Source organism: Plecotus auritus (genome assembly GCF_963455305.1).
Source record: "Plecotus auritus genome assembly, chromosome: 13".
NCBI lineage: Eukaryota > Metazoa > Chordata > Mammalia > Chiroptera > Vespertilionidae > Plecotus > Plecotus auritus.
This window is the reverse complement of record NC_137779.1, coordinates 15653585-15679810: the sequence shown is the minus strand read 5'-3', so window position 1 is coordinate 15679810 and position 26226 is coordinate 15653585. Positions and strand designations below refer to the sequence as shown.

At 55.7% G+C, this 26226-nt stretch overlaps 1 protein-coding gene across 7 annotated transcripts in view; it reads left to right on the top strand.

Moving 5' to 3' along the window:
- The window catches only part of ARVCF (ARVCF delta catenin family member), a 47148-nt gene that overhangs the window by 5567 nt on the left and 15355 nt on the right, over positions 1-26226 (top strand). For 4 of the 7 annotated variants that reach the window (XM_080650156.1, XM_080650159.1, XM_080650157.1 and 1 more), the window contains exons 2-3: positions 360-413; positions 20385-20612. In XM_080650156.1, coding sequence (XP_080506282.1) covers positions 20403-20612 — 210 coding nt within the window. In that variant the 5' untranslated portion in view covers positions 360-413; positions 20385-20402. Of the gene's footprint in view, positions 1-359; positions 414-20384; positions 20613-23839; positions 23973-26226 lie in introns of those variants that run through there. The other 3 variants (XM_080650162.1, XM_080650161.1, XM_080650160.1) reach the window with 1 other exon arrangement.

The window sequence follows — 26226 nt, the reverse complement described above, 5'->3', positions numbered from 1 at the left end:
CCCTGCACGGGCTGGACACTGGTGTGGGAGTTCTCCTTTCTGGGCCTTTAACACAACCAAGCACACCCCGCCTTCTGGAAGGGGGACAGATGTTATCATCAATTCACAACTCAACAGTCACACTTTTGAAGAATCGTCACAGCGTTAGAAACACAGGGACCATGGTATTCCAATGCACACTGCAGATGTGATGGCCCCAGTCGAGTGGGGACAAGAGTGTTCACAACTGTGCATGCCAGAAGCTCCATAGATGACCTCGGGATCAGGGATGACAGTGCCCAGCCAGGAGACTGGCCACATCCAGAAGAGACTTAGCCAGGTAGGTGGGCCTCACGAGGTGCCCTCTGGTTTCCCTGCAGGAGCTGGAGTCAGCAGGATGGGTGTCGGGACATGCTGATCTCCCCTTGAGACAGGTAGGTGACCTGGGCTTGGCCCGGGCACATTTCCTCACACAGGACAGCAGAGTGTCCTGGTGGGCTGGGTCAGTGTGGTCAGCAGGGATGGACTGTGGCTCTGAGTGGTGTGTGCTTCCAGTCAGCTTCTCGCTGGGTAGGCATAGCACCCTGGACTGGACCTGGGACCTCCTGCCACCCCTGCCTGGATTCACTGATGGCGTGAGTGTGGACAGCAGCCACCATTTGACACCTGGCTTAAGGGATGAGCCTGCATTTGGGCCAACTGACCAGGACGTTAGCTGGGCTGTTCTGCACCACCTTCACATGGACGTCTGCCACGGCAGTGTCTGGTATTGGCGCAGCCTGCCCAGCTCTGCTCTTAGCTCAGGGTGGTCCCTGGTGCCAGGGGAGACTAAAGCCACCCGTTACAGACAGACAGTGGGCCCACATGCCAGAGTGCCAGGAGGAGGGCACCAAGGCCAAGCAGCAGGCTTTGCCAGGCCCAGAGAGGAAATGTTTCAATTCTGCCAGCCGTAGGTCTGCCACTCACAGCCACACTGGTCTGCGTTGGAGAGCGAAAGCTGCCACGGACGACAGTGCCCTGAATAGTCTGATGACATGTGCTGGCCCAAGGCCTCGGGTGGTATCTGTTTTGTGGGTTTCTCTGTAAATCACAGCTCCAGTGGGATGGGCATGATGCCAGTAAGTGTAGCAGGAGGCTGAGTGGTCCCTGTCTCCTCAAGGACCCTCTGAATGGTACAAGGTGTGCCCTGCTGACACCCCAGTCTGCCAGAGTTTACTGTGGTGGTGGCTTTCATAGAGTGGTGGTGGATTGTAAGAATGCGCCCAGTCACTCTTCTCCGTCCAATACAGGCTCCCAGTCCCCAGCCCAGTGATCTGTCCCCGACCCACTGGGTGCCGTCTCTGTAGAAGGCTCAGCCGACCAGCTCTGTGGATCCTCAGTGTCACTGAGTGCCCAGTGTGGAGGGCCTGGCCCAGTCAGTGCTCAGGGTGGGCTGAGAGCCCTTGGATCTCCAGTTGCCTGAGTGTCCTGTGCTAAGGGCTGTGTGACAGAGGAGAGGTATGAGGAACCCCCCTCTTTTCTTGTCTCTTCCCCAGGACCTCAGTTGTTGGAGGCTCACAGCTGGGCTGGTGGGAGCCAGGGATCCACAGCTAACTGGCTGAGTGGGAGGACTAAGGTCCAGCCAAACATCTCAGTGGCCGGACTGGGAGGCCTTGCAGGGGCTCTGAATTGGGTTAAAGAAGCTCAGGCTGCCGAGCTGGTGTGGCTCAGTAGTTGAGCATTGACCTATGAACCAGGAGGTCATGGTTCAATTCCCATTCAGGGCACATGCCCGGGTTGCAGGCTTGATCCCCAGTAGGGGGCATATAAGAGGCAGCCAATCAATGATTCTCACCATTGATGTTTCTATCTCTCTCCCTTCCTCTCTGAAATCAATTTTATATATATCTCCTACCTAATAAAGAGGGAATATGCTAATTGACCATCACACCCTCAGAAGATGGTGGAGCCCATAGCCAATAAAGAGGGAATATGCTAATTGCTGCCACGCCCTCACAATATGGCAGCACCCACAGCCACAAGATGGTGGCGCCCAGTCCCCTCAGCCCTGCCTCATCCAGCCTCAGTCCCTTCAGCTCTGCAGGGGAGCAGTTAGGCATCCATCAGGCCAGCAAGGGAGCAGTTAGGGAGCTATCAGGCTGGCAGGCAGAGTGGTTAGGGGCAATCAGGCAGGCAGGCAGGCAAGTGGTTAGGAACCAGCAGTCCAGGATTGTGAGGGGGATGTCTGACTGCTGGTTTAGGCCTGATCGGGTCTAAACCAGCAGTCGGACATCCCCCGAGGGGTCCCAGATTAGAGAGGGTGCAGGCTGAGCTGAGGGACACCCCCCCCATGCATGAATTTCATGCACCAGGCCTCTAGTATATATCTATATCTATATCTATATCTATATATAAAAATAATAACAAATAAATTATATATATATAATTTATTTGTTATTATTATTTTTTTCACTTCCATTTGCCTAGAAGATAATTTTCCATCCTTTCACTTTCAGTCTGTGTGAGCCCCTTGTTCTGAAGTGGGTCTCTTTTTTTAATTTTTAAAAAAATATATTTATTTATTTCAGAGAGGAAGGGAGAAGGAGAGAGAGATAGAAACATCAATGGTGAGAGAGAATCATTGATTGGCTGCCTCCTGTATGCCCCCTACTGGGGATCAAGCCCACAACCCAGGCATGTGCCCTTGGCTGGAATCAAACCTGGGACCCTTCAGTCCCCAGACTGATGCTCTATCCACTGTGCCAAGCCAGCTAGAGCTTGCTTTTTTTTTTTTAAAGGAGCTGGAAGGTGGTATAGAGGGTGATGGTGATGCCAGGCCTAGGCAAGATGTGTCCTGAGGGACATGTGTGCTCTTCACTGCAGTCATGTCAGCACTGGTACCTCCTCTCAGAGACCACCCTCAGATCGGCCTTTTATTTCCCCTCCCCCCACCCTCATTGATTTTTAGAGAGTGGACGTGAGGGGACAAGACAGAGAGAAACATTAATGTGAGAGAAACACATCGATTGATTGTTTCCTGCACGTGCCCCAACTGGGGCCAGGGAATCAAACCTGCAACCGAAGTATGTGCCCTTGACCGGAATCAAACCTGAGACCCTTCAGTGATCAGGCTGATGCTCTAACCACTGAACCAAACTGGCTAGGGCTCAGCTCGGCTTTTGTGGTTGAGCGAGGCTGCACTTCTGTGACCACGGGCCCCTAGCCAGGGTTTCTTGAGGTTTTGATGTGTTTCTTAGCCATTGGTATGAGTCTTGACGCATTACAGAATGAATTCTTCCCTTGTCTGCCTGCCTGCTGCAAGTTTTTTTCAGCCTTTTAATTTTTGTTTGCGATGGTTTACATATTCAGAAATTTTTCATATTTTGTGGTGAAACCTGCCAAGTTTTTTTCCTTTTTACTTATTCTATTGTTCTATGCATTGTCCTCCCTAGCATGTAGCCAGATAAATTCACATGGATCTTTTCCTGTGGGTATTTCTAGTTTAGTGTTTACACTCAAGATTTCGTTCATCTAGAATTTACTTTGTCATAAATGTGAGGTGAGGATTTAACTTTTTTTTTTAATATTTGTTTTTATTGGTTTTAGAGAGGAAGGGAGAGGGAGAGAGAGATTAGAAACACCAATGATGAGAATCATTGATTGGCTGCCTCTTGCATGCCCCCTCCTGGGGATCAAGCCCAACCCAGGCATGTGCCCTTGGCCGGAATTGAACCCAGGACCCTTCAGTCCGCAGGCCAACGCTCTCTCCGTTAAGCCAAACCAGCCAGGGCGGATTTAACTTTTTTTTATATGGTTGTATCTGAACTGTTTCTTTTTTATTTATTTTGAGAGTATGTTGATTAAAGCTGGGGACAGCAGAACAAGGAAGGGCTGAGGGTAGAAGAAGCAACAAGAAAGAGCAGAAGGGCTGCTGTAGCTCTCTAGAAACATGGGGAAGAAGTGAGCCAAGGTGGGGCTGCTGTCTGCTTGCTGGAGAGTCAGAGAAAAAGGGGTCTTGGGGACAGGTTCAGGGGCTAGTCTGGGATGAGCTGCTGCTGCCCATTGCTCCCCTGGTTGCAAGTCTTGTGGGATCCCTTAGAGTTTAGGAGATGCACGAATTTGGGGGAAGAAGAAGGAGAAGGGGAAGGCGCAGGCGTGCTCTGGGGAGGGGGAGTGTGCTGAACGTGCCTTTTTGTTGTTGTTAATCCTCACCCGAGGATATTTTTCCATTGATTTTTAGGGAGAGTCGAAGAGAGAAAGATAGAGAGAAACATTATCAACTGGTTGCCTCCTACAGCCCCGACCAGGGCCTGGGCCGGAGAGGAGCCTGCAACCAAGGTACATGCCCTGGACTGGAATCAAACCCGGGACCCTTTGGTCCTCAGGCCAACACTCTATCCACTGAGCCAAACCGGCTCGGGCTTCTGAACTGTGTCTTGACTAATATTTTCTGTCACCAGAAATTGGAAATGTCACATCATGTGTCCTTGGGTTTGTGGTGCCCTTGGCCAGAGCCCAGTGGATCATTAAGATCCGGTCAGGGCCTCCCGTGATCAACCCTTGTTCTCAGAAGCCCATCCCTCTGTATGTTTACCTATAGGGACATGTTGGGTCCACTCTGCTGGGACCTCCCCCCTCGTTGGAATCATAGGCTCGCACTGCTGGAGCCCACTGGCCCTCCCTCTGTAGGTTTGTGTCACGTGCTGTCCCATACACATCGTGCATGCTCTGTTTTCCCTGTGTCTTGGGCTCGAAGCCCCTCTGAGCACCCTTCATTACTGAGAACAGGTCCCTGCCATGGTGGGGCCCCCTCAGAAATCCCAAAGGTGACCGGGTCCCTTTGTGGACATCCAGGCTTTGAATGCTATGTGCTACCTATGGCCAGGGACAGCCCCAGAACCACCTGCAAGGGGGGGCATGGGTCTCCTGAGGACAGTTTGTGGGCTTTCACATGTGATGTCCCTTACCAAGGCGGCTTTGTCATGCTAGAGCAGTGGTCAGCAAACTGCGGCTCGCGAGCCACATGCGGCTCTTTGGCCCCTTGAGTGTAGCTCTTCCACAAAATACCACGGCCTGGGCGAGTCTATTTTGAAGAAGTGGCGTTAGAAGAAGTTTAAGTTTAAAAAATTTGGCTCTCAAAAGAAATTTCGATCGTTGTACTGTTGATATTTGGCTCTGTTGACTAATGAGTTTGCCGACCACTGTGCTAGAGGAGTGAACTGGCCTCTTTCTCAAGGGTCATGAGCCTGGCATCCGCATGCCCGCAGTGGGTGGCACCACCTGGCCAGGGGCTCACGTATCCTGTTTGTGTCTCAGCCTCAGGGGCTGGTAGGCTTGTGGTGATCAGCCAATCTGCCTGCCACGCAAGGATCTTGCCTACATGGCTGGAAAGCCTGGTTCATCCGGCCGGCTGCCCTCTCACCTGTGGGCTATCCTAAGCCAGGCATCCAGGTGCCTCTGTGATTGGACTTGTGGGTCATTCCCCAGGTGGGCTCTGTTAGAGTCGCCGAAGGAGAAACGCATGAGGCTGAAAGTGGTAAAGAATTATAAATTTATTAGGTCATCTGGCGAGACCAGATAGGCTGAGCCCCCAAATGGTGCTTGCACCCAGGGGAAGGGGAGTCAGATATTTTAAAGGACTCTAGGTGGGCTTTTTCAGTGGGGAATTCTCTGGGTGGGTCCAGATCCTGGGCAAGTCTGGAGGGGAAAGTTACTGGTCTTAGCAAATGGAATGTGGTCTAAGCGAAAGGGAATGTCAGACCTAAAATTATTTAAAGGTCCATTTCCCAGGGGAGGGGGTATTGATTCAATTATTTGATCAGACCTAACAGGCTCCATGTGAGAAACAGGAGCCAACACCACAGCCCCAGGTCCCTTTCCACCCCCAGAACCCATGCATCTCAGGTGAGGCAGAAGGAAGGACACTTATGCGGCAGGACTTGGGTTCAGACCCTGGCTCTGTTTGTCCCACAGGCCGCATGAAGGGCTCCGTGCCGGCCACTGCGGTTGTGATGTGAGTGCCATGCCAGCTTCTGGCTGCACCATCCCTCACTCAGGGTGATTCACAGCCTGTGGCGTGGGGGGTGCAGTGGGGCCAGCTTAGTGAGGCCGGGCAGTCCCTGCAAGCCCACAGTGGCTGTTGTGTATTTACTCTCACCCCCCAGCCCCATCACTCTCCTCCCAGAGCACCCCCTGCCCCTCTGCTCTTCTCTTATGGCCTCCCCTGGGACCTCTCGCTGTCATTCTGGCCAGAGTCAGCTTTGGGCTCTTCCCTGGACTTGTTCTGCTTTGTCCCCTTCTTGTACTGTCCTTGGGGGAGCTGCCCGAGAAGCCCCTGGACCATCAGGCTGCTGAGGGGCCTCCGTTCCCTCAGGCCCTGGGTGCCCTGCCCAGCATGACTCTCAGCTGGAGCCCCGGGAGTCATCAGCTCTGTTTCTCTCGCCCACAGGGAAGGCATCCTGGTGGGGGAAGCCAGAGGCACCCCACCCCCATGGCGCATCTTGCCAGGTTGATGTTTGCAGTTGATGAGTTTGGTATTTCGAATATGCCTTTAGTTAAACTTTTTCTTTTCAAAATATTTCACTCTCCTGAAAACCTAATTAGGCCATTCATTCGTCTGAATGTACTTGCTGCTCTCTGCATTTTGTGAGATAATGAGGCTGTGGAGATGCTGCCAAACCTATCCTGGGGGTAGGGGGAGGCTTTTGCTCTGTACCCTGGAGGGAAAGGTGCCCCTGAGGCCTTTCCTGGCCTGTGGGATCTAAGCCCCAGATGGGGGGGGGGGTGGGGAAGGGGGGGTGCCAAGTTTATAGATGGGGAAACAGGCCTCTGTCACTGAAGAGTCTGGGATGGCATAGGTGGAGGGGTCTCAGCCCCGGCAAGGCCCACCCTTCACAAATCATCTCCTGTCACCTCTTGTCACACACCCCTCCCCCCCCCCATCACCTCCTCTCACCCTAGGCCCTGGGTCAAGGCACCTCAGTGATGCCACGGCAGTGCCTCCTAAATCCCCTGGGCCAGGCTCCCCTGAGGGGCTGAGAGCCAGGGAGAGGCCACAGGACCACCCCACAGATGCTCAACGACAGTGGCACCAGAGCCTTTTTAATAAATTATAAACCAATATGTGCTTTTCTATAGAAAATAAACCAGAAAAGGGAAAAAAAAGAATGGCTGTCACACCCCTGCATCCTGGCACTGGCAGTCCTTCCTAGGCCCCTGGGGAGGCGGTTTCTGCATGTGCAAGTTTAAGCTGCTGGGGTTGGGACTTCGCTTCCCTCACCAGCATCTTCTGTGTTGATGCTTTGCCAACACAAGAGAGTGGGTGCCCTTCACTCTGCTGGCCCTACCACGCCGTTCCTCTGACCACCTGGCTATTCCCCGCCCCCTCCCCACCACAGCCTCAGACTCAGCTGGGGCCAGGCACTTGGGTGAGACCAAGACCACCTTGCCTCTTGGGCCTCCCAGCATGGGTGTGAGAGATTATGATGGGGGAACTGAGGCTCAACAAGCAGAGTGGTGGTGGGGGACGGGGGTTGTTCCCAGGCCTGCCCCAGACAAGTACATCTTCCATTTTCATCTTCCTGGTAACAGTTCTCTGGCCTTTGTTGTCTGCAGAAACCTATTGTTTGTGATGAGGCTAATTCAGAATATTTGAAGAAATAATTCCAGACGTTTATTTGCCAAATCTTTTTAACAGGGGCATTCGTTAATTTTTAATCAAGCCTTCATGCTTGCAGACTTTGTCTTTGCAGAACCAGGACTTCCAGAGGTTTAGTGTTGCTAGCGGTGGAGGTGTACGATGCCCCAGGGTGCAGTGCGGGGAAGGAGGCCATCTGTGACCTGTGACAAAGGCAGTAGCTGCGTACCCTGGAGGAACCCTGGGCCCAGCATGCAGGCTGATATGTCCTCTTGCTCCTGGTTATCCTCCCCTACCCTGACCCAACCTGTTCGGCTCTGTTAGTTCAGACTCCTCCCTCTCTCGCCACCAACTGATGGGCAAGAGGAGTGAACCTCAGACCGGATACATGGAGTCTGAAGACAGCAGCCTTGGGCAGGGGAAGGGAGCTGGGTGGGAGTGGAAGACTGTCTGCCATCCCCTCCCCTGAAGCTGGTGGTGGGGCTGCTTTGGCCAGGGCAGGGGAAGCTCCTGAGCTGGGTCTGGTTCTCTTGCCCCAACACCCACCATGAGATGCTTCCCCATCACTTTCAGGATAAAAGCCATACCTGGTCCCTGTGATACCACCAGCCTCACTCCTTGCCACATCCACCTTTAGCATCAGCAGGCTCTGCCTGGTGAGGTCTACGTGCCCACTCCCCCCTTGTGCCATTCTAGACACAGAGGCACTCTCTTCAAGTGAGTGTCCTTCTGAGCCCTCAGGAGCCCCAAGGCAGTCCATCTCCTGACATTTCTCCAGTTTCTTGCAAAAATTGGCCTCTGTATACAGCACATGCTCTGACTCTTCAGGGAAGCCCAGGCATGGGAGTCACAGGGCTCTGTTCACCTGGGCACTGTGCTCCAGCTGCTCCTCCTTTCTTCCTTCATGCAGCAGAAATTGAGCACTGCTGCATGCCAGGTGCTGTGCTGGTTGCCACTCAGCTCTGGCCTGTAATTCAGTAGAAGATGAGGTGATGGCTGTCCCTGCCCACCTGAACCTTCAGTTCCATTTGAGGCAGCAGGTGAAACGTTAGATTTGTTGTTGTGTCTGCCTTGTTCATACAGAGGCTTAAGAGCTGAGGGAGGCATAACAGTAACTTCACATTGTGATCCTAGCTAGGTTCAGAGATTAACTTTCTCTGTCTTCCTTCAGTCCTGCTAGGTTCATAGGTTAATTTTCTCTATTGGAATTTTTTCCATTTCTGGCATGTGAAAGGTAGTCAGTGAGAGATGCATTGGTTATTTCAATGAGAATCTTGGTTTGGGGACTTAGATGCCTGTGTGCTCATTTATTTTAGATTTATCCATATTAATTTTTTATTTTTTACTTATGAAAGTAATTAAGGCTATGAATTTACCTCTGAGAACAGCTTTAGCTATAACCCATATTTTTATTTCCAGCTTTACTGAGATGTAATTAACATATACTACTGTGTAAGTTTATGGTATATTATGTGACAATTTGATACATATATATATTGTGAAATGTTTACAACAATAAGATTCGTTAACCCATTCCTTCACCTCACATTATTATTATTGTTCTGTTGTTGTTACGGTGAGAACATTAAAGTTCTCTCATAGCAACTTTTTAAAAAATATATATTTTATTGATTTTTTACAGAGAGGAAGGGAGAGGGAGAGTTAGAAACATCAATCAGCTGCCTCCTGCACACCCCCTACTGGGGATGTGCCCGCAACCAAGGTACATGCCCTTGACCTGAATTGAACCTGGGACCCTTGAGTCTGCAGGCCGACACTCTATCCACTGAGCCAAACTGGTTAGGGCTCTCATAGCAACTTTTAAGTACAGTAAGTCCTCACAAAATTATTAGTAAGTTCTTGGAACTGTGGCAAAATGGCGTATAATGAAACCAATTTTACCACAGGTTAATTTATATAAACAAGTTAAGTTCCTATGGCATCTCATCAATGTTATAACGAAATGATGTTGAACAAAATGATGTTATTAAAGACCTGCTGTACATAATACAATGTTATTAACTATAGTCATCATGCTGTATATTAGATCCTCAGAATTTAGTCATCTTATAACTGACAGTTTGTATACTTTGACCAGCATCTTCCCATTTCCCCTTCCCTTTCAGCCTCTGGCAGCCACCATTCTATGATTCATACATGTTTATGTATGATATGTGAGTATATTTTTTCACTGTTTCTAAATGGTCAGCTCTATATGCTTAAATTTTTATCTTTTAAACAAATTTTTATTTATTGATTTTTTAAGGGGGGGAGGGAAGAGAGAGAAACATTGATTTGTTGTTCCACTTACTTATGCATTTATTGGTTGCTTTTTTAATATATATATATTTTATTGATTTTTTACAGAGAGGAAGGGAGAGAGATAGAGAGTTAGAAACATCGATCAGCTGCCTCCTGCACACCCCCTACCGGGGATGTGCCCGCAACCAAGGTACATGCCCTTGACCAGAATCGAACCTGGGACCTTTCAGTCCGCAGGCTGACGCTCTATCCATTGAGCCAAACCGGTTTCGGCTATTGGTTGCTTTTTCTATGTGCTCTGACCAGGAATCACACTTGCAACCTTGGTGTATTGGAACAACACTCTAACCAACTTACCTACCCAGCCAGGCCCCTTCTTTTGACTCTTAAAGCCATAGTCCAGGGTCCTGGTGAGCTATGTTTGCTGCCTCCCGGGAAAGATTGACCATGCAAACGGCAACGTGACTTTGAAAATCCAGGAACTTCACCATGAAGTCTGCTTAAGGTAATCTCAGAACTAGGTTAACCCTTTTATTTTTTTATTATTTTAAAAATATATTTTATTGATTTTTTACAGAGAGGAAGGGAGAGGGAGAGAGTTAGAAAGGAATCAAACCTGGGACCCTTGAGTCCGCAGGCCGATGCTCGATCCACTGAGCCAAACCGGTTAGGGCAAGGTTAACCCTTTTACAGATCTTGAGTTAAGGAGGTGAGGTTTCCGGTTTGTTCTTAATAAGGCTGTCAGCTATTTTTTTTTTTTTTTACCAAAAAGAGTGTCTGCAACATGGGAGGTGATGAGTGGGCAGCGGATGCTGCAGCTGATGTCTATGAATATCCGGACAATGGCTAGGGCTGTGGGCAGCCTGGTGGAGAACGTGAACCCCGGCCTCCGTGTGGCCTGGGGCGCCAGCCTAGGCAGGCCTCCTTCCCACACTGCAGAGTGGACACCACATGTTCAAGAAGTCCAAGGAAATATCAACCTAATGAGAGTGAGTCGTCAAACCCAGGGAATAGACATGACCACAATTTTCTCAGCTTCGACCTGGACAATGACAGCCCGCGAGAGGCCGCCTCCGTTGAGGAGGTTTCTGACCTTTTCTTTGGGTCCCATGTCTATTTTTTCTGCCTCAGAGAATCCCTGTTATGTCAAAACTTGGCCCAGGTTTCGTTTTCCACATCGCCTGTCTTCCCTCTTTTATCAGCTCTTTAATCATTTTCTACTGGTTTGGAAGGACTGCCTCGAGTTTGCCTTCTGCTAAATCACCATAACCTGGTTTTCTGCTCGGCCCTGCCTGCTATTTGCTGCCTCTGCCGTGTTTTCCTGTAAATCTCTACAGGAACCTCCTCATTTATGATTGTTCCTTTTCATTAAGGTCTGTTCTCAGTGCATCCGTTCAACGCTGTCTTTCGCCATTTGAGAACACATGCCAGCTCTTCCCTAATATCTGTGCTAATAAATGCACTAAACATGGTTCAGCATAAGGCTCTCGGGTCTCCTAAGATCTGCCCGGGGTGTGGGGTGCTGCAGGAGGTCTGTGCATGCTGGGTGCTTCTGACCAGGGTCCGTGGCCCAGCCACCCCCATCTGTCACAGACAGACCTTAGTGTGGACCAGAGGCCTGGGGCTGCTTGCAGACTGTGTTGTCAGGAACAGGTCTGGCCTCTTGGTCGGGGACAGCCTTGCCTGGTGTTCAGGACAGTAATAGGGTCTGCCCAGGACCGCTGATCCTCACCAGGAGCCACGATGGCTAAGGAGCCATAGTTTTACCTTCCCCTCCTCACAAGGACCATCAGGCCACCTACCACCCATTTTCAGGTGGGGCAGGAGCAGCTCCATAGGGCAGTTATGGTAAGTTCGTTAGCAGCCACACAGAGCAGATAGTATGCATGAGTGTGTATGCATGACTGTGTGGGTGGCTGCACGCAGGTGCTGCAGGTGAGTTTTAGGAAGTCCCAGAATAGTCAGCAAGCCTCTGCAGTGTTTCTTCCTCCTTGTGGCCAGCCACAGACAAGCCTGGTTCCCAGCAGGCTCTCGTGGTATATTACATATGTGTGGGGGTTGGGGGAGCCAGACAGGGACACTGCAGGGCTTAAAGTCTGTGCTGGGTGGGGGTGGGGTGGAGCCCCCTGCCCAGTCCCACTGGGTTATTTGCATATGAAAAGCAGGACTCTGCTGTTGGCTGGAGGTTGGTGGTGTCTGGACTTGTTGCCATGGGCACTCAGCGCTTCAGAGCAGCAGAGCTGGTTCCCAGGAGGAGGAGAGTGGTTGGGAGCAGCAGTGCTGGCATCCAGCTCAGTTTCTGGGAGGGAAGGGCTGTCCCTGGGGTCCCTCCAAGGAGCCAGAGCTGGCCAGAGGCCACTTGGGACTGTGGGCTAGAGCAGACCAGAGGGGACCTGGCCTTCTGATGCAGCAGGCCAGGAGCAAGGCTGGAAGTGCCTGGAACCTCCCTCCCCAAGGCATGCCCACCTCCGATCCATCCAGAATCAGGCAGCTACAGCCACTCTGCCTCTGCCACAGCAGCTGGAGGGTCTCTCTGACACCGGTGCTGCTGTAGGCGCTGTCCCTCTCACTGAGCTGTGAGTGCCATGCAGGTGAAGCCACGTGGAGTCTCCCTGCTTGGGTCCCCAGTGCTGTTTCCTGATGAGGGAGTGAGGGCCAATTCCCCACACATCTCACTCTTCCCGGAGAACCTTATTCTGGGGGCTATAGGTGATTCAGCTGAGCCCAGGCCCCATCTCCCCTGGGCTATGTTGGGGTGCCCTCCCACCTCCCTCCTGCCCAGAGCCATGGGAGGATTGACTGGGTATATTGCTGATGATAGTCCCTGCAGGCACATCCAGCTGCCTGAAAGTGTCAGCAGCTAGCAGGAATGCTGAGAGAGCTGGCCAGGTGGGTGGAGCAGGGGCCAACATCGGGGTGCAGGGGATGGTTGCTGACTTGCAGGGGCACTAATGTGTCAGGGCCGCCCTCCCTGGGATCTATCTGTGTGGTTCTGCCCACAAAGGGAAGAATCTGTCGTGGGGCCATTACCGCCTCATGCTGCCCCCTGGGCCTGTGATCCCCCCACCCCAGGGGCTTAGTTAGCAAAGCTACAGTGGGTCAGACTGAGGTCACTTGGGGAGGGCCAGCCCGGCAGGGGCCCAACATGCAGGGGCACTGCCAAGTGCCTGGTCAGCAGCAGTCAGGATGGGAGGGACTCGTGGGCTAGGATGGGGAGGGGCTCTATGGCTAGGGCCACCTCCAGGGTGGAGGGGGGTCTGTTGGGGTGAGCCTCCCTGACTGGAGCTGGGGCATAAACAGGACAAACATGCTGGGTTGGGGTTGGAGATGGGGACTCCACGTTTGGTCCCTGTCACTGTGCCCTGGACCTACGTTGCCCTCACAGTCCCATCGCCCCAACTCTGGAGCAAGCCAAGCCACAGTGAGGTTCCCTTATCCAAGCCTGTCGCAAGGTTGTGGCTGCAGCAAGTCTGCTCTGGGCCACACAGCTTGGCTGGCAGAATTCTCAGGGCAGGCAGGCAGAGATGGGGGCCTCTACAGTGGGGGAAGCCAGGCTAGAGAATCAAGGGACGGTGAACTGGGATGGACCGGACACTGTGCGCAATCCCTTCAGCAGCCCTGGTCCCAGGCCTCCTGTTATCTGCCGGCACCCAGGACTTCCCTGCCTGGTTTCCAGTGAGGTGGGAGTTCCCCTGCTGCCTGTGCCGTTTTCCATTTATCTAGGCAGAGTACGCTGCTTGTCAGAGGATGGGGGAGACAGCGGGAAGCCCCCCAGCCCCCAGCAGACAGCCACTTCCAGGTGCCTGATGTTCGGACCCCTAACCCTCAGGCTCTCCTGTCTCAGCTTCCTTGGCTCTGTAACGGGGGGCAGGGGATTGAGGGACCCTGTCTCATCTCCCAGGGTCTGTAACCCCACTGCCCCTCAAAGAGGCTTTGTACCACCACAAAGAGGCTCTGTCCCTCCCGGAGAAGCCTGGGTGTTGCCATGGTGACAGGGGGCCTGGAAGAAGGGGGTCCACTGTGTGGGGGGAAAGAGACATTCCAGGCAGAGGGCACTGGTGTGCACAGGCCAGTGGCTAGTGTGGGTGACGGCTGCACTGCCAGGCTTCAGCCCTCGGCCTGGCTAGACAGCTGCCCGGCTGTGCCAGGTGGGGCCATCAGAACATCTCACGGATCCCTTGTCCCCTCAGTAGAGACTGGGCTCCCAGGCCCTGGTTGCTGTGGGGTCTGTCTGGGTTTGGTCCCAGCCTGGCTGTGAGCCTCAGATCATCCCAGAGTGCAGTGGGTTGGGTCGCTGAGCCGGGGCCCTTGTAACTGCACCCCACACATTCATTGCCCTGCTCTTCCTGAGATGGAAGGCTGTGGTGAGCAGGGCTCTACTGGAGGGGTTGGGGGAGCCACACAGGGTGCCTTGCAGGCTGGGTGCCTGGTGGGGGAGGCAAAGGAGGCAGAGGGCCAGCTGATCCCACACCGTGGGGCACCTTGGAGTTCAACCCCTCCTTTATGCCTCAGTTCCCCTCTCATGGCTGGAACTGGAGTGGGTGGGCTGCTGGTGCAGGTGGAGAGAGGACTGTGACTGCCAGCCCCCAGCCCTCTCTGCCTGAAGCCCCTGGCTCTCCAGCCCTGGGGCCTTGGGGTGCCCCTAGGCTGGCTGTTGCAGGGACCACAGAGAAGGTGGGTCCTCGCTGCCCATACCCACACTTGGAGCTTAAAAGGCATAGCCCTCGGGCCTAGGCTGCAGTCTGTGTCAGGTGCAGGAGGGACAGTGAGAGGGCTGCCCGGAACCCCAGCCTAGGACCTGGGGGACTGCGGTACATTTCCATCCCATGAGTCCTCACAGAGAGGCGGGCCCCAGGGAACCAAGGAGACGTGAGGGGTGTCACAATGGGCACAGGGAACACAACCTGTGACCGGTCCCAGTGGGAATCTCAGGCCAGACCCTTCAGGGGTTCTGGCAGTGGCTCCCTGTGGTTCAGGCCTCCCATTTTGGGGGGGCAGGGGAGGGGCAGCAGCTGGGATGCTCACCTGCCCCTGCCTGTATTGCTGTGTCTGACCTGCAGTCATCTGGCCACTCCCCAAGCCCCGCCCCCGCCCCAGGCTCTCAGCTCCTCCGATCTCAGGTTCCCTGGGCCCCAGGAGTGTCCCTGCCTGGATCTGACCCTGAACTTACTGCATCATGCACACACCCCCCCCCCAACACACACACACACACACACACACACAGCCCCAGTTTTTCTGGACCACCTGCCAAATGGCCCCCCTGCCCGGGTGCTGACCAGTGCTTGACCTAGGGCGCCCCATAAGCACAGGGCAAGAACCTCTTGGGAAGAACACCCCCAGATTGTCTCCCTGCATGTAGGAGTTGTCTTTCATGTGATCATGGGATGGGTACTGCTGGGGGTCCATGTGGACAGACAGTCCTGGGGCAGGAGGAGGTCACCGAGGGTCCGCCCCCCTACCCCCCACCCCCCATGGTGTATGGTCCAATGCAGTAGGCGTGCCTCCTCTGCTGGGGAAATCTAATTTCCGGGATGAATGCAATTATGGCTCTCTGCCAGCTCCCTGAAAATCCTACTGCTTCCCTTGGGCAGGCAGTGCCCAGGCCCTGGGGGAGCTCCGTTCCCCAGCTTCTTCACCCACTTGGCTGCCAGCTGGGCGATGTCTGTTTTCCCATTTCTTTCTTAGGGTCTGATGGTAGCGGAAGCTTGTGCTCCTTCCTAGAACATTGGCTCAGGACCGAGGGGCCTGGAGCTGCTGCGGCCAGAGACGAATTCCTTCCAGTCTTTTCTCTGGGTATGCACTTGCTTCCACTCTCATCGCATCTTCTCTCTCAGGCCACAGCCCTTGTTTATGACCTTTACCTACTTTGAGTTGGGGTTTGGGGTTTTTTATTGATTTATAAGAGCACTTTATGGACAAAGGATATACTTTACCGCAAGGACTTGATCCCAATGTGTCGATTGGCTTTGGGTTATCTTTATGTCTTTTTCTCCTACTTTCTATTATGGAAAATTACAAACGCGCAGGAGTGGAGAGACTAATGTGACGCATCTCCACGCACCCTCACCAGCTCCCACCGTGAAGTCACAGTCTAGAAGTAAAGTCATTGTCTTTCATCTGTAACGTTCTCTACACGTGGGCAGAAATGTCTCATTCTCCCAAAGCTAAGCCGTTTGTCTTTTCCTTGGCAGTTTCCTTAAGGTTGAGAACAGCTTCCTCCCGCCCAGGCCCTGCACTGACTATGAGTGACCCAGTGGTCCTGGCTGGGATGGATGGATGGATGGATGGATGGACAGACGAGGACTCCACCCTTGTGAACCCCATGCCCCGGCCTCCTGCTCCAACCTTGTCCTCAACCTTGGCACAGTGTGCGTCCCTGTAGGCTGACCAGAAGCTATCCCTGTGGCTGTAACCACAGTAGGGGGCGACAGGGTAAAGATGGGCCCCCGCAAGGCCAGAGGTGTAGGGAGCAAGCCTCCCTGCTGGCAGTGCTGAGAGGACATGGCGCCCCCTGGCAGAGAGAGCTTCGGCACCACCAGACCTGGGTTCTGCTCTTCTGTTCCTGCTTGCACCCTTCCTCCCCATCCAGATGGGTGGGGAGTGGGGTGTGCAAGGAGGTTCAACTGGTGTTGAGTCCCCTCTCTCCCCTCATGGGGGACAGGGACAGCTGGCGGTATACTGACAGATGGCCGGTGAGAGGTCAGGATTGGAGCCCAAGCCTCCTGCCTGCCTCCCTCTGCTGGCCTGACCCTTAGGAAATTCCTCTAATTCCTCAACCCAGATTGGACTCAGGCCCCATAATTTGATTTTCTGGAGCAGGGTTTGGCTGTACTCCCTGTGAGGAGGAATGTCTGGGTCAGCAGGAAGATGTCAAATGTGGGTTTAGGCCCTGACCGGTGGTGCTCAGTGGTTAGAGCGTTGGCCTGTGCACCAAAAGGTCGGGGGTTCAATTCCCAGTCAAGGTTGTGGTTCGCACCCCACCTCCGGTCGGGAGGCAACCAATTGATGTGTCTCTCCCATATTGTCTCTCTCTTTCTCTCTCTCCCTCTTCCTCCCTCCCTTCCTCCCCTCCCTCCCTCTCCCTTCCTCCCTCCTTCCTTCCCTCCCTCCCTTCCTCCCCCCTTCCTCCCCCATCCCTTCCAGAAAAAGGCAATGGAAAAAAACGTCCTCTGGTGAGGATTAACAAGAACAACAAAAATGTGGGCTTAGGTTTCGGGGAAAGGTTCAGCATCTCCCCCCCAGTTCCTCTGATGGTGCCTTCGGTTTCCTGATGGAGTGCAGCGTCTACAGTTGTACCCCAGAAGGCTCGGGGATAAGGCCCCTCCTCCCAGCGGTGTCTCAGAGCCTCATTCTTGCTCACCTGCCCACTCATTCATCTGCCCAACTGTCCATTTACTCATTCCTCCAGCCAGCCTCCACCCATCCTTTTACCCACTCACCAACTGCCTATGTAGCCACCCACCCACCCATCCACTAATCTGCCCCCATCCTCTCATACAACGACCTACTTATTCTGCAGTCCACACATCCGTTTCACTCGTTCATTCAGTTCATTCATTTCCCCTTCCATCCAGCCTCTGTACTTTCATTCCCTCCACCCTCCCACCAGTCCATCCACCGGAGGTCACTCCTGGGTGTCCAAGCCTGGACAGGCTTTCCCCAGGTCGAGCACCTCACTCCTGCCCTGAGACAGGCAAGACTGTCTCTGCACGGCCTGTTTGTTCCTGTCTTCTTGCTACATCACCTCCATGGGTAGGCGGGCGTGTGTGGTGAAACGACATGTGCAAAGGTGGTGCCTGGGGTCAGGGTGGGGATCATGATAGGTCTGCCCTGCAGGCAGTGCAGGGCCCTTCCCAGGTGAATGGCTGGGATGATGTCAGTGTGGCACCTCCCTGCCTGCCTCCAGAGCCTCCCGGGTCACAGCAGGAGTGAGTCTCGTGCCTACCACTACCCAGGATCGGAGCTCCGCCCCAGGGCCAGCTGGGAACACAGCTGGGAAAGTCTCATGGTTGATCTTAAAAATTCATGCACATTTTTGCCTTTCATGTCATTACATAGTTATTGTTTTAATATAAAAATAGCATTTTGAGTTACCATCAGAAAAGCCACCTCTGGGGTGCTGGCCTGGGACACCTGTGCCCACCTGGGACTTAGGGAAGCTACCATGTCAGGAGAGTGGGCCTGTGTCTTCCCTGCTTCCTAGATGCCCTCAGCCAGCAGTCTGCCTCCTGCACATGCCAGGGCTGCTCTTGAGGCCACCAAGGTGACAAGGCAGCAGCCTGCAAAGTTCAGTGCCCTCACCCACAGGCAGACAGAGAGGTGTACCCTCAGACTGGAGCAGAGGGCATGGGCCCCAGACCTGTTCTCCAGTAGGCAGCTGTGGGGCACTCTACCCTCAAGCTGGCTGGCATTTGGGAGTGTCACCTGGGAGATGCACAGCCATGTAGCTCCAGCTGAAAGAACTGGGTAATGGAAAGGTCAGTGTGGAGTTTGGCCACCTTCTCACTATAGGCTCAGAATTCTGGGCCACTGGCCAGCTCCCAGCCAGAGCAAGTGGGCCCCCTTCAGAGCTGGGGCCTGCTGGAGGGCTCAGGGCAGGGAAGCTGGAGGCTAAGGTGGCCCCCTCGCCTGCTGTCCCAAGGTCTGGGGGGAGGGGAAGCCTGAGATTAGGCAGGAACCCATGTCTCTGCACGAGGAGGGAGGGAAGCCACCTCCTGGTCATGAGGCCAACAGCTGTCCCAGAGGTCCTGGTCATCCCCTCCCAGGCACACCTGGCCCTCCTACGTGTGGCCCCGGTCTCAGCTGTGCTGCCCAGGCATGAGGCTCCGCTGAGGCCGCCCTGCTACAACCAAGGCTGGCTGCAGGCTGGCCTGCTTCCACCTCCATCCTGCCCGGTGCTGCCCTCGAGGGAGAAAGGGCCCATAATACCCACCTGGGCAGCCAGGTTTAGTTGATCTGTGCCCAGGGCCTGGTGGCCACCATATGCAGGTGTGTCTGTGACCCCTGTACAGGGGGGCTGCATGCCCGTGGCTGTGTCCAGGCCGGGCTGTTTGTCCCTTATCCCCTGCTGGCCCACTGCACTCCCACCTCGCTGTGAGTGCCAGGACCTCTCCCTGCAGGAGTTCAGTTAATTCCTCCGCCTGTGCTGACCTCATCGCCCCTCCTCTAGGTCACACTGACAATTTGTTTGTGTGACTGGTTCTGGGGAAATGAAAAACAGCTCCTGGGACCTATGCTTGCCTCTTTTCCTCTCTGGACCTCAGTTTCCCCAGTTGTCACGGTGGGTTGGACTCTGCGGTGTTCTTTAAGCTGGAGGTGCACCCATACCCCCACAGTGTCCCTGGCCCAGCCAGCATCAGTGGGGCAAGCCTAGCACTGACCTTCCTCTAAGGGCTCTGCCCCTGCAGCTGGACCTTCTCACAGGCTGCTCACTGCGCTGTGTCTCTAAGCTCAGGCCCTACACGAGTGGCCAGCGGAGGCAGCCTCAGTGGCCTGGTGCGGGTTGGATCAGGAGGATGCCCTGAGCAGCACTGGCTCCATGGGGCACACTAAGTGCCTGGCAGTGTGGCCACACGGCCTGCACCCCACGCACTCCTATGCGGCTGGGTGTGAACTCCAAATGCTCCTCCTGCATCTTTTTGCCCATGAAAAACAAACACACTGAGCAGCCAGGGAGCAAGCGGTGAGGAACAGCGCTGGCTTGTCATTGCAGCTGCCAAGCTCTGCCACCCCCTCCCCCTCCCCTGGGACCTGCAGGGGAAGCACTGGACCTGGACCCAGGCAGGCCGGGCCCTCCTGGCAAACTGGGCCTGGGTAGCCTGGGCTCCCCTACCCTCAACCTCCTCCAGATCCAGTGTTCATGGGCAACTTTCAGGCACAGAATCACAACCACACTGTACGCGGCTTTCACTCTGCCGTGTGGGTAGACATCACCCTGTTCCAGCCAGTGTAGCTGTGAGTGGAGGCCAGACCGCTGGTCTGAAGGCCAGTGTCACCCCGGTGCCTGCCTAGGTGTCCCGGGTACACCTGGTTGCTGGGGAGTGACACCTGACATTCTGCTTACTGGTACATTGGCTCTGCCACATCAGCTGTGTGGCTATGGACAGGTCCCCCAACCTCTCTGGGCCCCAGCATTGACCTCAGTGTGAGGAGCCTAGCTGGCCCCATGAGATGGGGTGAGTTGGCATGTGCTGTGGTCCGCAGAGGGCCTGGGAAATCTGAGTGCTGGTCACACCAAGCTCTTCTGGCCCTTTCCTTCCCAGTGGGCTCTAGGACCCCCAATAGTCCATGGTTCTGCTGCGCCTGCCAGGGAGCAGAGCCCCACACCCCACAGGGAAGGAGCCGGCTGCTTCCGGCCAGCCTCAGATTAATGGCTTTTAATTTAGAATTTAATCAATGTGGCTTCTCTCTTGAGAGCTGGATGCTCCAGTGTGGGAGTGAGTTGTGTGATTTGTGAGTGGGGCAGGCAGGGGGCCCATGGTGCCCTCTGCCTCGGCCCTACCTTGACCTTGCTCTGCTTTGCCTGCAGCCAGCAGGCGTCCTGGTCATGGAGGACTGCAACGTGCATTCGGCTGCCAGCATCCTGGCCTCGGTGAAGGAGCAGGAGGCTCGCTTTGAGCGGCTGACACGGGCACTAGAGCAGGAGCGGCGCCATGTTGCCTTGCAGCTGGAGCGTGCCCAGCAGCCTGGTGTGGGCAGTGGTGGCGTGGGCAGTGGGCAACCCCTGCCGATGGCCTGGCAACAGCTGGTCTTGCAGGTAACAGCCCAGTGACTCAGGAAGGGTAAAATGGTCAAGTGGGAAAACAGTCAAGGGGTCCTGGTGGACCACATGCCAGCATGCATTGGCTTATTGCAAGACCTCCTGGGGTCACTGGGGGAGAGGAGAAAAGTGGGATCCTAAAGGGACTAGAAATCCCAGGTGGGTGTGCAGGGCACCATGCGATGAATGGGCAAGACACAACCTGACCCTCAGAACAGCACCCTTGAGATAGCCCCCAGGACCCAGGCAGCTGAACAGGGTCTATTCTGGGCATCTCAGTGGTCAGCATGGTGACACTGAGGGTTTTGCCAGCCCTGGAGTCTCCCTGCCATGGTGTTCCTCATAGCATGCACCAATGGGTCAGCCCCCTGGGAAGACTCCAGCAAGCTTTGGGCTCTGCCTACAGCCCAGAGAATAACCTGGGAGTTCAGTTTCTCCACTGGCTGTTCCCCTCAGACTGGTATCTGGCCCCTGATCAGCCCCCAAGAGGTGTGGAACCCTGTCTGCTTTGTGGCCAGACCCTGATAACTCTGAAGTTAGAGGTTCATGGTTAGGAGTCAGGCCTCCCGGACTCCTCCCGCCACCCACTGTGCCCCAGTGCCTGACCTGCAGACTAGTTACAAAAGCACCTTGCTCACGGGATGGTTGGGGCAGGACAAAGAAATGTGGGAGTCCTGGAGTTTGGCAAGATTATTTTGGTTCCCATTATTAACTGAGGCATGGGGTGGGGGACAGGCAGGGTGGAGCTAACCTGGGAACTTAGGGAGAGCTGGGAGTAGGGTCCCTGTGTGGGGATCCCACCCTGCAGGCCTCCCACTGTGCCCCCTCCTCACCACTAGGCTCACTGGCCTCGGGGGGTATGGGACTGAATATTCCCCTGGTTCCTCGCTGTGACCCTGGAGGCCCTCCCCGTGGGCTCGTCCGTTTCCTGGGCAGGACAGCAGGGTTGCTCTCCTAAACTTGGTAGCCGGAGCTCCTCCTGATGTTTCCCCAAGCACATGCACATCCTCCCTTCTCTGGTCCTGCCGAGCCTTCCAAAGGTGAAGCCTGTACCCCCAAACTCAAGGAGCGGCAGAACAGCCTAGCTGGGCCACATGGGGATAGCAACAGCCAATGACCCCAAGGCTGCCCCTCAGGCGCCAGCAGCTCGATCCAGCCCTTCCAGGCCGGAAAAGGCTTGGGCCTTCAGCCCAGAGGGCACAGACAAGGGTTGATGCCTCCGAGGGAAGAGGGAAGATGTTCCCATGGCCTGGAGCTGCCCTGGCTTCCTGAGGGCGGTGCAGGGGAGACCTCAGGCCACCACCCCTCTCTGCCCACCACCCCTCCCCGCACAAGGCTTTCCCAGCCTGCCCTCAATTTTTTCTCTCTTGGGAGGATATGGTTTTCTCAGGCTGAGATGGGAGAGTGTGTTCCCAGGGCGGTGGCTAAACTGGCAGGGCTGAGGGGGTTGAGGGAGAGGTGGGACCCCATCTGGCTGTCCAGTCCTAGCAACCTCAATGCCAAACCTGCTTTCCAGATCCATCTCAGCATGAGGGGGCCTAGTGACCTACCTGCTGAGCCATAGAGCTATCGGGAGCTGGTCCACAGAGTCAGAGCTGGGCTCTGCACAGCTTGGGAGCAGGTAGCTGGGCCAGGGGGGCTGAGAGGCAAGGGGTACTGCTGCCAGGGGCTACCCCCACCCCTAGACTGTGCCACAGTCCTGGTTGCCTGCGCTTCATCCTCCAGCAGGAAGAGTCCCCTCCTCCAGACACCTGGCTGGAGCAGGGCTGGCCCTTACCAGTGTGTGAGTGTGAGTGTGTGTGTATGTGTGTGTGTGTAGGAGGTTGGAGGGGTGGGGGGTCGGTCATCACTCGGGATCTACCCAGCTTCAGGCTGGGGCACTAGCAGCTGGTGTGATTTGGGAGAAGACAGAAATGAACCCAATGTAAGCATCCAGGCCAAGGGACCTTAGGGCAGTGGTCCCAGCCCTCTTGCTTGTGCTCCACCTAGGGCTGCCATGGATTGATGATATAGGGGCCAGTGGTCAGGTCATCTCACCCCTGTGCCAGTGGTAAAACTGAGGCTCAGAGGGACATGCAGTGGACACCCTGAGTGCTCGCGCATGCTGGCTGCATGGTCTATGTACGTGGCATGTTGTGGAAGAAAAGAGGCCCTGTGGTGTCTCTAAGTGGTACCTGTGGGAAAACAGGTAGGAGATGGGAGGCCGGGCCTCCTCCCTTTCCTGACACTGAATCTCCCTGGGCTGCCCAGCTTTGTGCCTCCCAGAGCCTAGTTAGGTTACCTTGATTATAATGCAAGAGCCACTGGCTTGTTTTTGTGGGATATGACCCAAGAGGTGGCCCAGCCCAGCCCTTTTCTTGTCTACATTTCTTTCGAACAGAGCCAGACTCCCCAGGGTGTGGCTTCACCTTCTCACCAGGCTTCTGGGAGGAGGGGGGAGTGTATCCTGATTAACCCACTACTCTGAACCCCACCACCACCACCACCACCACTTCCTAGTAGATCAAAGACATGGAGGGGAGAGGGTCTGAGGCAACTCAGCCTCAAAAGCTTTCACCCAGGGTCACCAATAGTCTACTCCCCCACCCCCGGCCCCCGCTTTTGATCTGCTCTGACTCTCCTTAGAGGGCGGAGAGATCCTGGGCTTGGGCCTTGAGGGAGAAAACCCAAGACAAAGTGGGTCAGTGCAGGTCCCTTTGCCAGGTCTTCATTGAGCTCTGTGGGGACACTTACTTGGGGGGAGGCCTTTTGGGGATGGGCAGTTGGTCTGGAGCGGGATCTGAGAGACCTTTGCAGCACTGCCATGGTAGTAACTACTGTCTTATCGGCCCCCATTTCACAGCAAGGGGAAACCGAGTCGCAGCCAGGATGAGCAGTCGCCTTGCACTGTCCATAGCCACACTGGATCCTGCACTGCCAGAATTGTTTCCTCAACTCTACAGGGGGAGGGACGTGTGAGCTTTTTTACTGGGGACAGACCTAAGCCCGGGAAGAGGGACTGGGCTTATCTCTGGGCAGGAAAAATATTACCCCCGCGGGGAAGTGGGGTGCGGGGAGGGATGAGGAGCCCAGACCCGTTGCAGGGGAGATCGCCCCCCATCCCTCGCCTCGCCCAGGCTGCAGAGCTCCGCCCTGCCCGGCCCCGCCTACCGGTCCCCGCCCCGCCCCGCCTGGGCGCGGCCCCGCCCGATTGGCTGCTCGCCGTGACCGCCGCCAGGTCCGCCCCCGCGGGGAGCGAGTCCGCGGAGCCAGAGCACAAGCGACCGAGGCTTCGGAGCCGAGCCTGGACCAGCCGCTCCTGCCCCACCTCCGGTCCGCGCCTCCCCAGCCGGCCCAATGCCGGCCGAACTCAGACAGGTTGGAGGGAACTTGGTCCCGGGACCAGCGGCGGAGGGCGGGGCGCCGGCCTTCCCGGGAGGACCCGCTTTTGTTTCTTGAAGCCGGCGGCCGGAGACGGCTATTGTCTGTGCTCCGGGCCGGCGCATCTGGCCCGGGCGGGGCGGCGGAGTGGGCGCGCCTCCGGAGGCTCTGCCTGGCGCGGGGCCGCGGGGTCTCCGGGGGTCAGGCGCGGGGGTCCCGGGCGGTGCGACCCTGAGCGGGGAGCTGGGCCGGGACTCGGGGGGTGCACCCCGGGCCAGCGCCCAGGACAGGTGCCGACGACAGGGACGGAGGGCGAAGGCCTTCGGGAGCAGCCCTTCTTAGCAAGAGGGATGCCGAGTCCGAAGGGGAAAGCCCAGCCAGGACTCCTGTTCCCAGGGCACGCTGGGCCTCTCCTCCGTTCCCCTCCGTAGCCCCAGCGCGGGTTCAGGCTCTGGGGACCTGCGAAGGAGATTCCGGAGGGAGATTTAAGGGAAGCCCTGTCTGCGGCGGCAGCGCACGTGAGGGGAGGGGTGGGGACGGCCCTGCCCACGTGCAGGGGCGGGTGGGGTCTCCGAGGAAAACCGAGGCTGTCTGCCTTCCAGCACTGGGGCTGGGGGAGGCCTGTGTGCAGCCTGCACTCTTGCCCAGAGTGGGCGGGGTCCAGTAATAGACCCAAAAGCAGGCTGAGTGGAGGAACAACCGCAGGGCACCCCTTGTGCTGTCTCCCCCACATCTGCCTCCTGGGACAGCCAGCCAGTCTTTGCCTCCTCTGTATCCCTGATGTGGTCCCCAGGTTCTGGCTACTGACTACCCCAGAGATGAGGTAGTCATTGCAGGAGATGGGGAATCTGGGCCACAGTGTGGCCAATGGATGTGGGCTGGGTTTGGGGAAGTTGGGATGAGTGACAACCAGCTCTGCTTTCTGTGCCCCACAATCCTGCTCCCCCAGCCTGCTGGGCACCCACTACCTCTTGGCCTCTCTGCCACTCAGCGTGAGGCTGTACCCTGGCAGGAGGACTGCTGCTGTGGAAGGCTGATCTCCAGCCTGCCAGGGCTGGGCAGAGGCCATGGGCACCAAGGGAGAGAGTATCTGTGGTGGCTAAGTGTTTGCTCCCTGATGAGAGATGCCAGCCTGGCTTATCCTTGAGTCCAGCTGGGATGGCCCTGCTGGTGGGAGGGGGCTGTCACTCCTCCACCCCTCTGTTCATTCAGCAGCATCCATCTTATGCCCTCTGGGGGCCTGGCCCTGGGGGGTTATGGGAGCCAGGTGTGGGATCCCAGCATTCCCTGTGTTTGCTAACGGGAATGTGGACAGAGTGGGACACCTGCCCCTTGGTTCATTATTCATGAAACAGACCACGGGTACTCATCTGACAAGTGCAGATGGTGCAGGTAGATCCATGCCTCTGGGACCCCAGTCCAGCTTCCCCGCGCCCCCCCCCCTCCCCATTACAACTTGGCTTGTTTCCTCTGTCCCCTCCCTCAGCCATTTTCAATGCACCCCAGAGGCTATTGTGGACTTTTGCCCAGGTGGCGACCCCTCTGCATTGTCCCACATCTGGCCACAAAGGTGGACTGACACTATCTCCACCTATCCCATAGCCTTGATAGCACGGGTCCTTCCTGTTTCTGTGTGAAGAAGCCAAGCCCCTCCTGTGTGAAGGGGCCCAGGGCTCTCATGCTGTGCTCAGCTTTGTGCCTCTAGGCATCCTCTTGTGAGCATTACCTTTCTGGGGAACTCCAGCCCCCACTTGGAGACCTGGGCCAACCCCCTTCCCCATAAGTTCAAGGGAGCTCATGGGAAACCCCAGGTTTGGGCAACAGCTCCTCTCTGGGCCAGAGCCCATGGACCATAGACCAGGTGGACCATGGATAGGTGTATCACAGGGCGGATTTGGGCTCTGGAGGTGGGTGATGGGAGGCTGGGCAGTGGTTCCAGTGAGAGCTGCAAGGATGAGGCCAGGTCTGGAGAAAGAGTGCCAAGACACAGGTGACAGGACTTGACAGGATTTGGGACATGGAGGAGGGCTGGGGTGGTGTGTCCATGCAGGTGCCCATGTCTGGGGTATAGCGGGGTAAAGGGGGAACTGGGGCTGCAGGGCCAGGGGTTCCTGAGGGTAGGCTGGCCTGGTTAGGTGAACATGGGTGGTAAATGGGGCCCTAGAGCAGGGCCTCAAGACCAGACAAGGATCCAGGCCCACTGGTCAGCTGTCTCTGTTGAGCACCAACTGTGTGCTGGTCATTGGCCCAT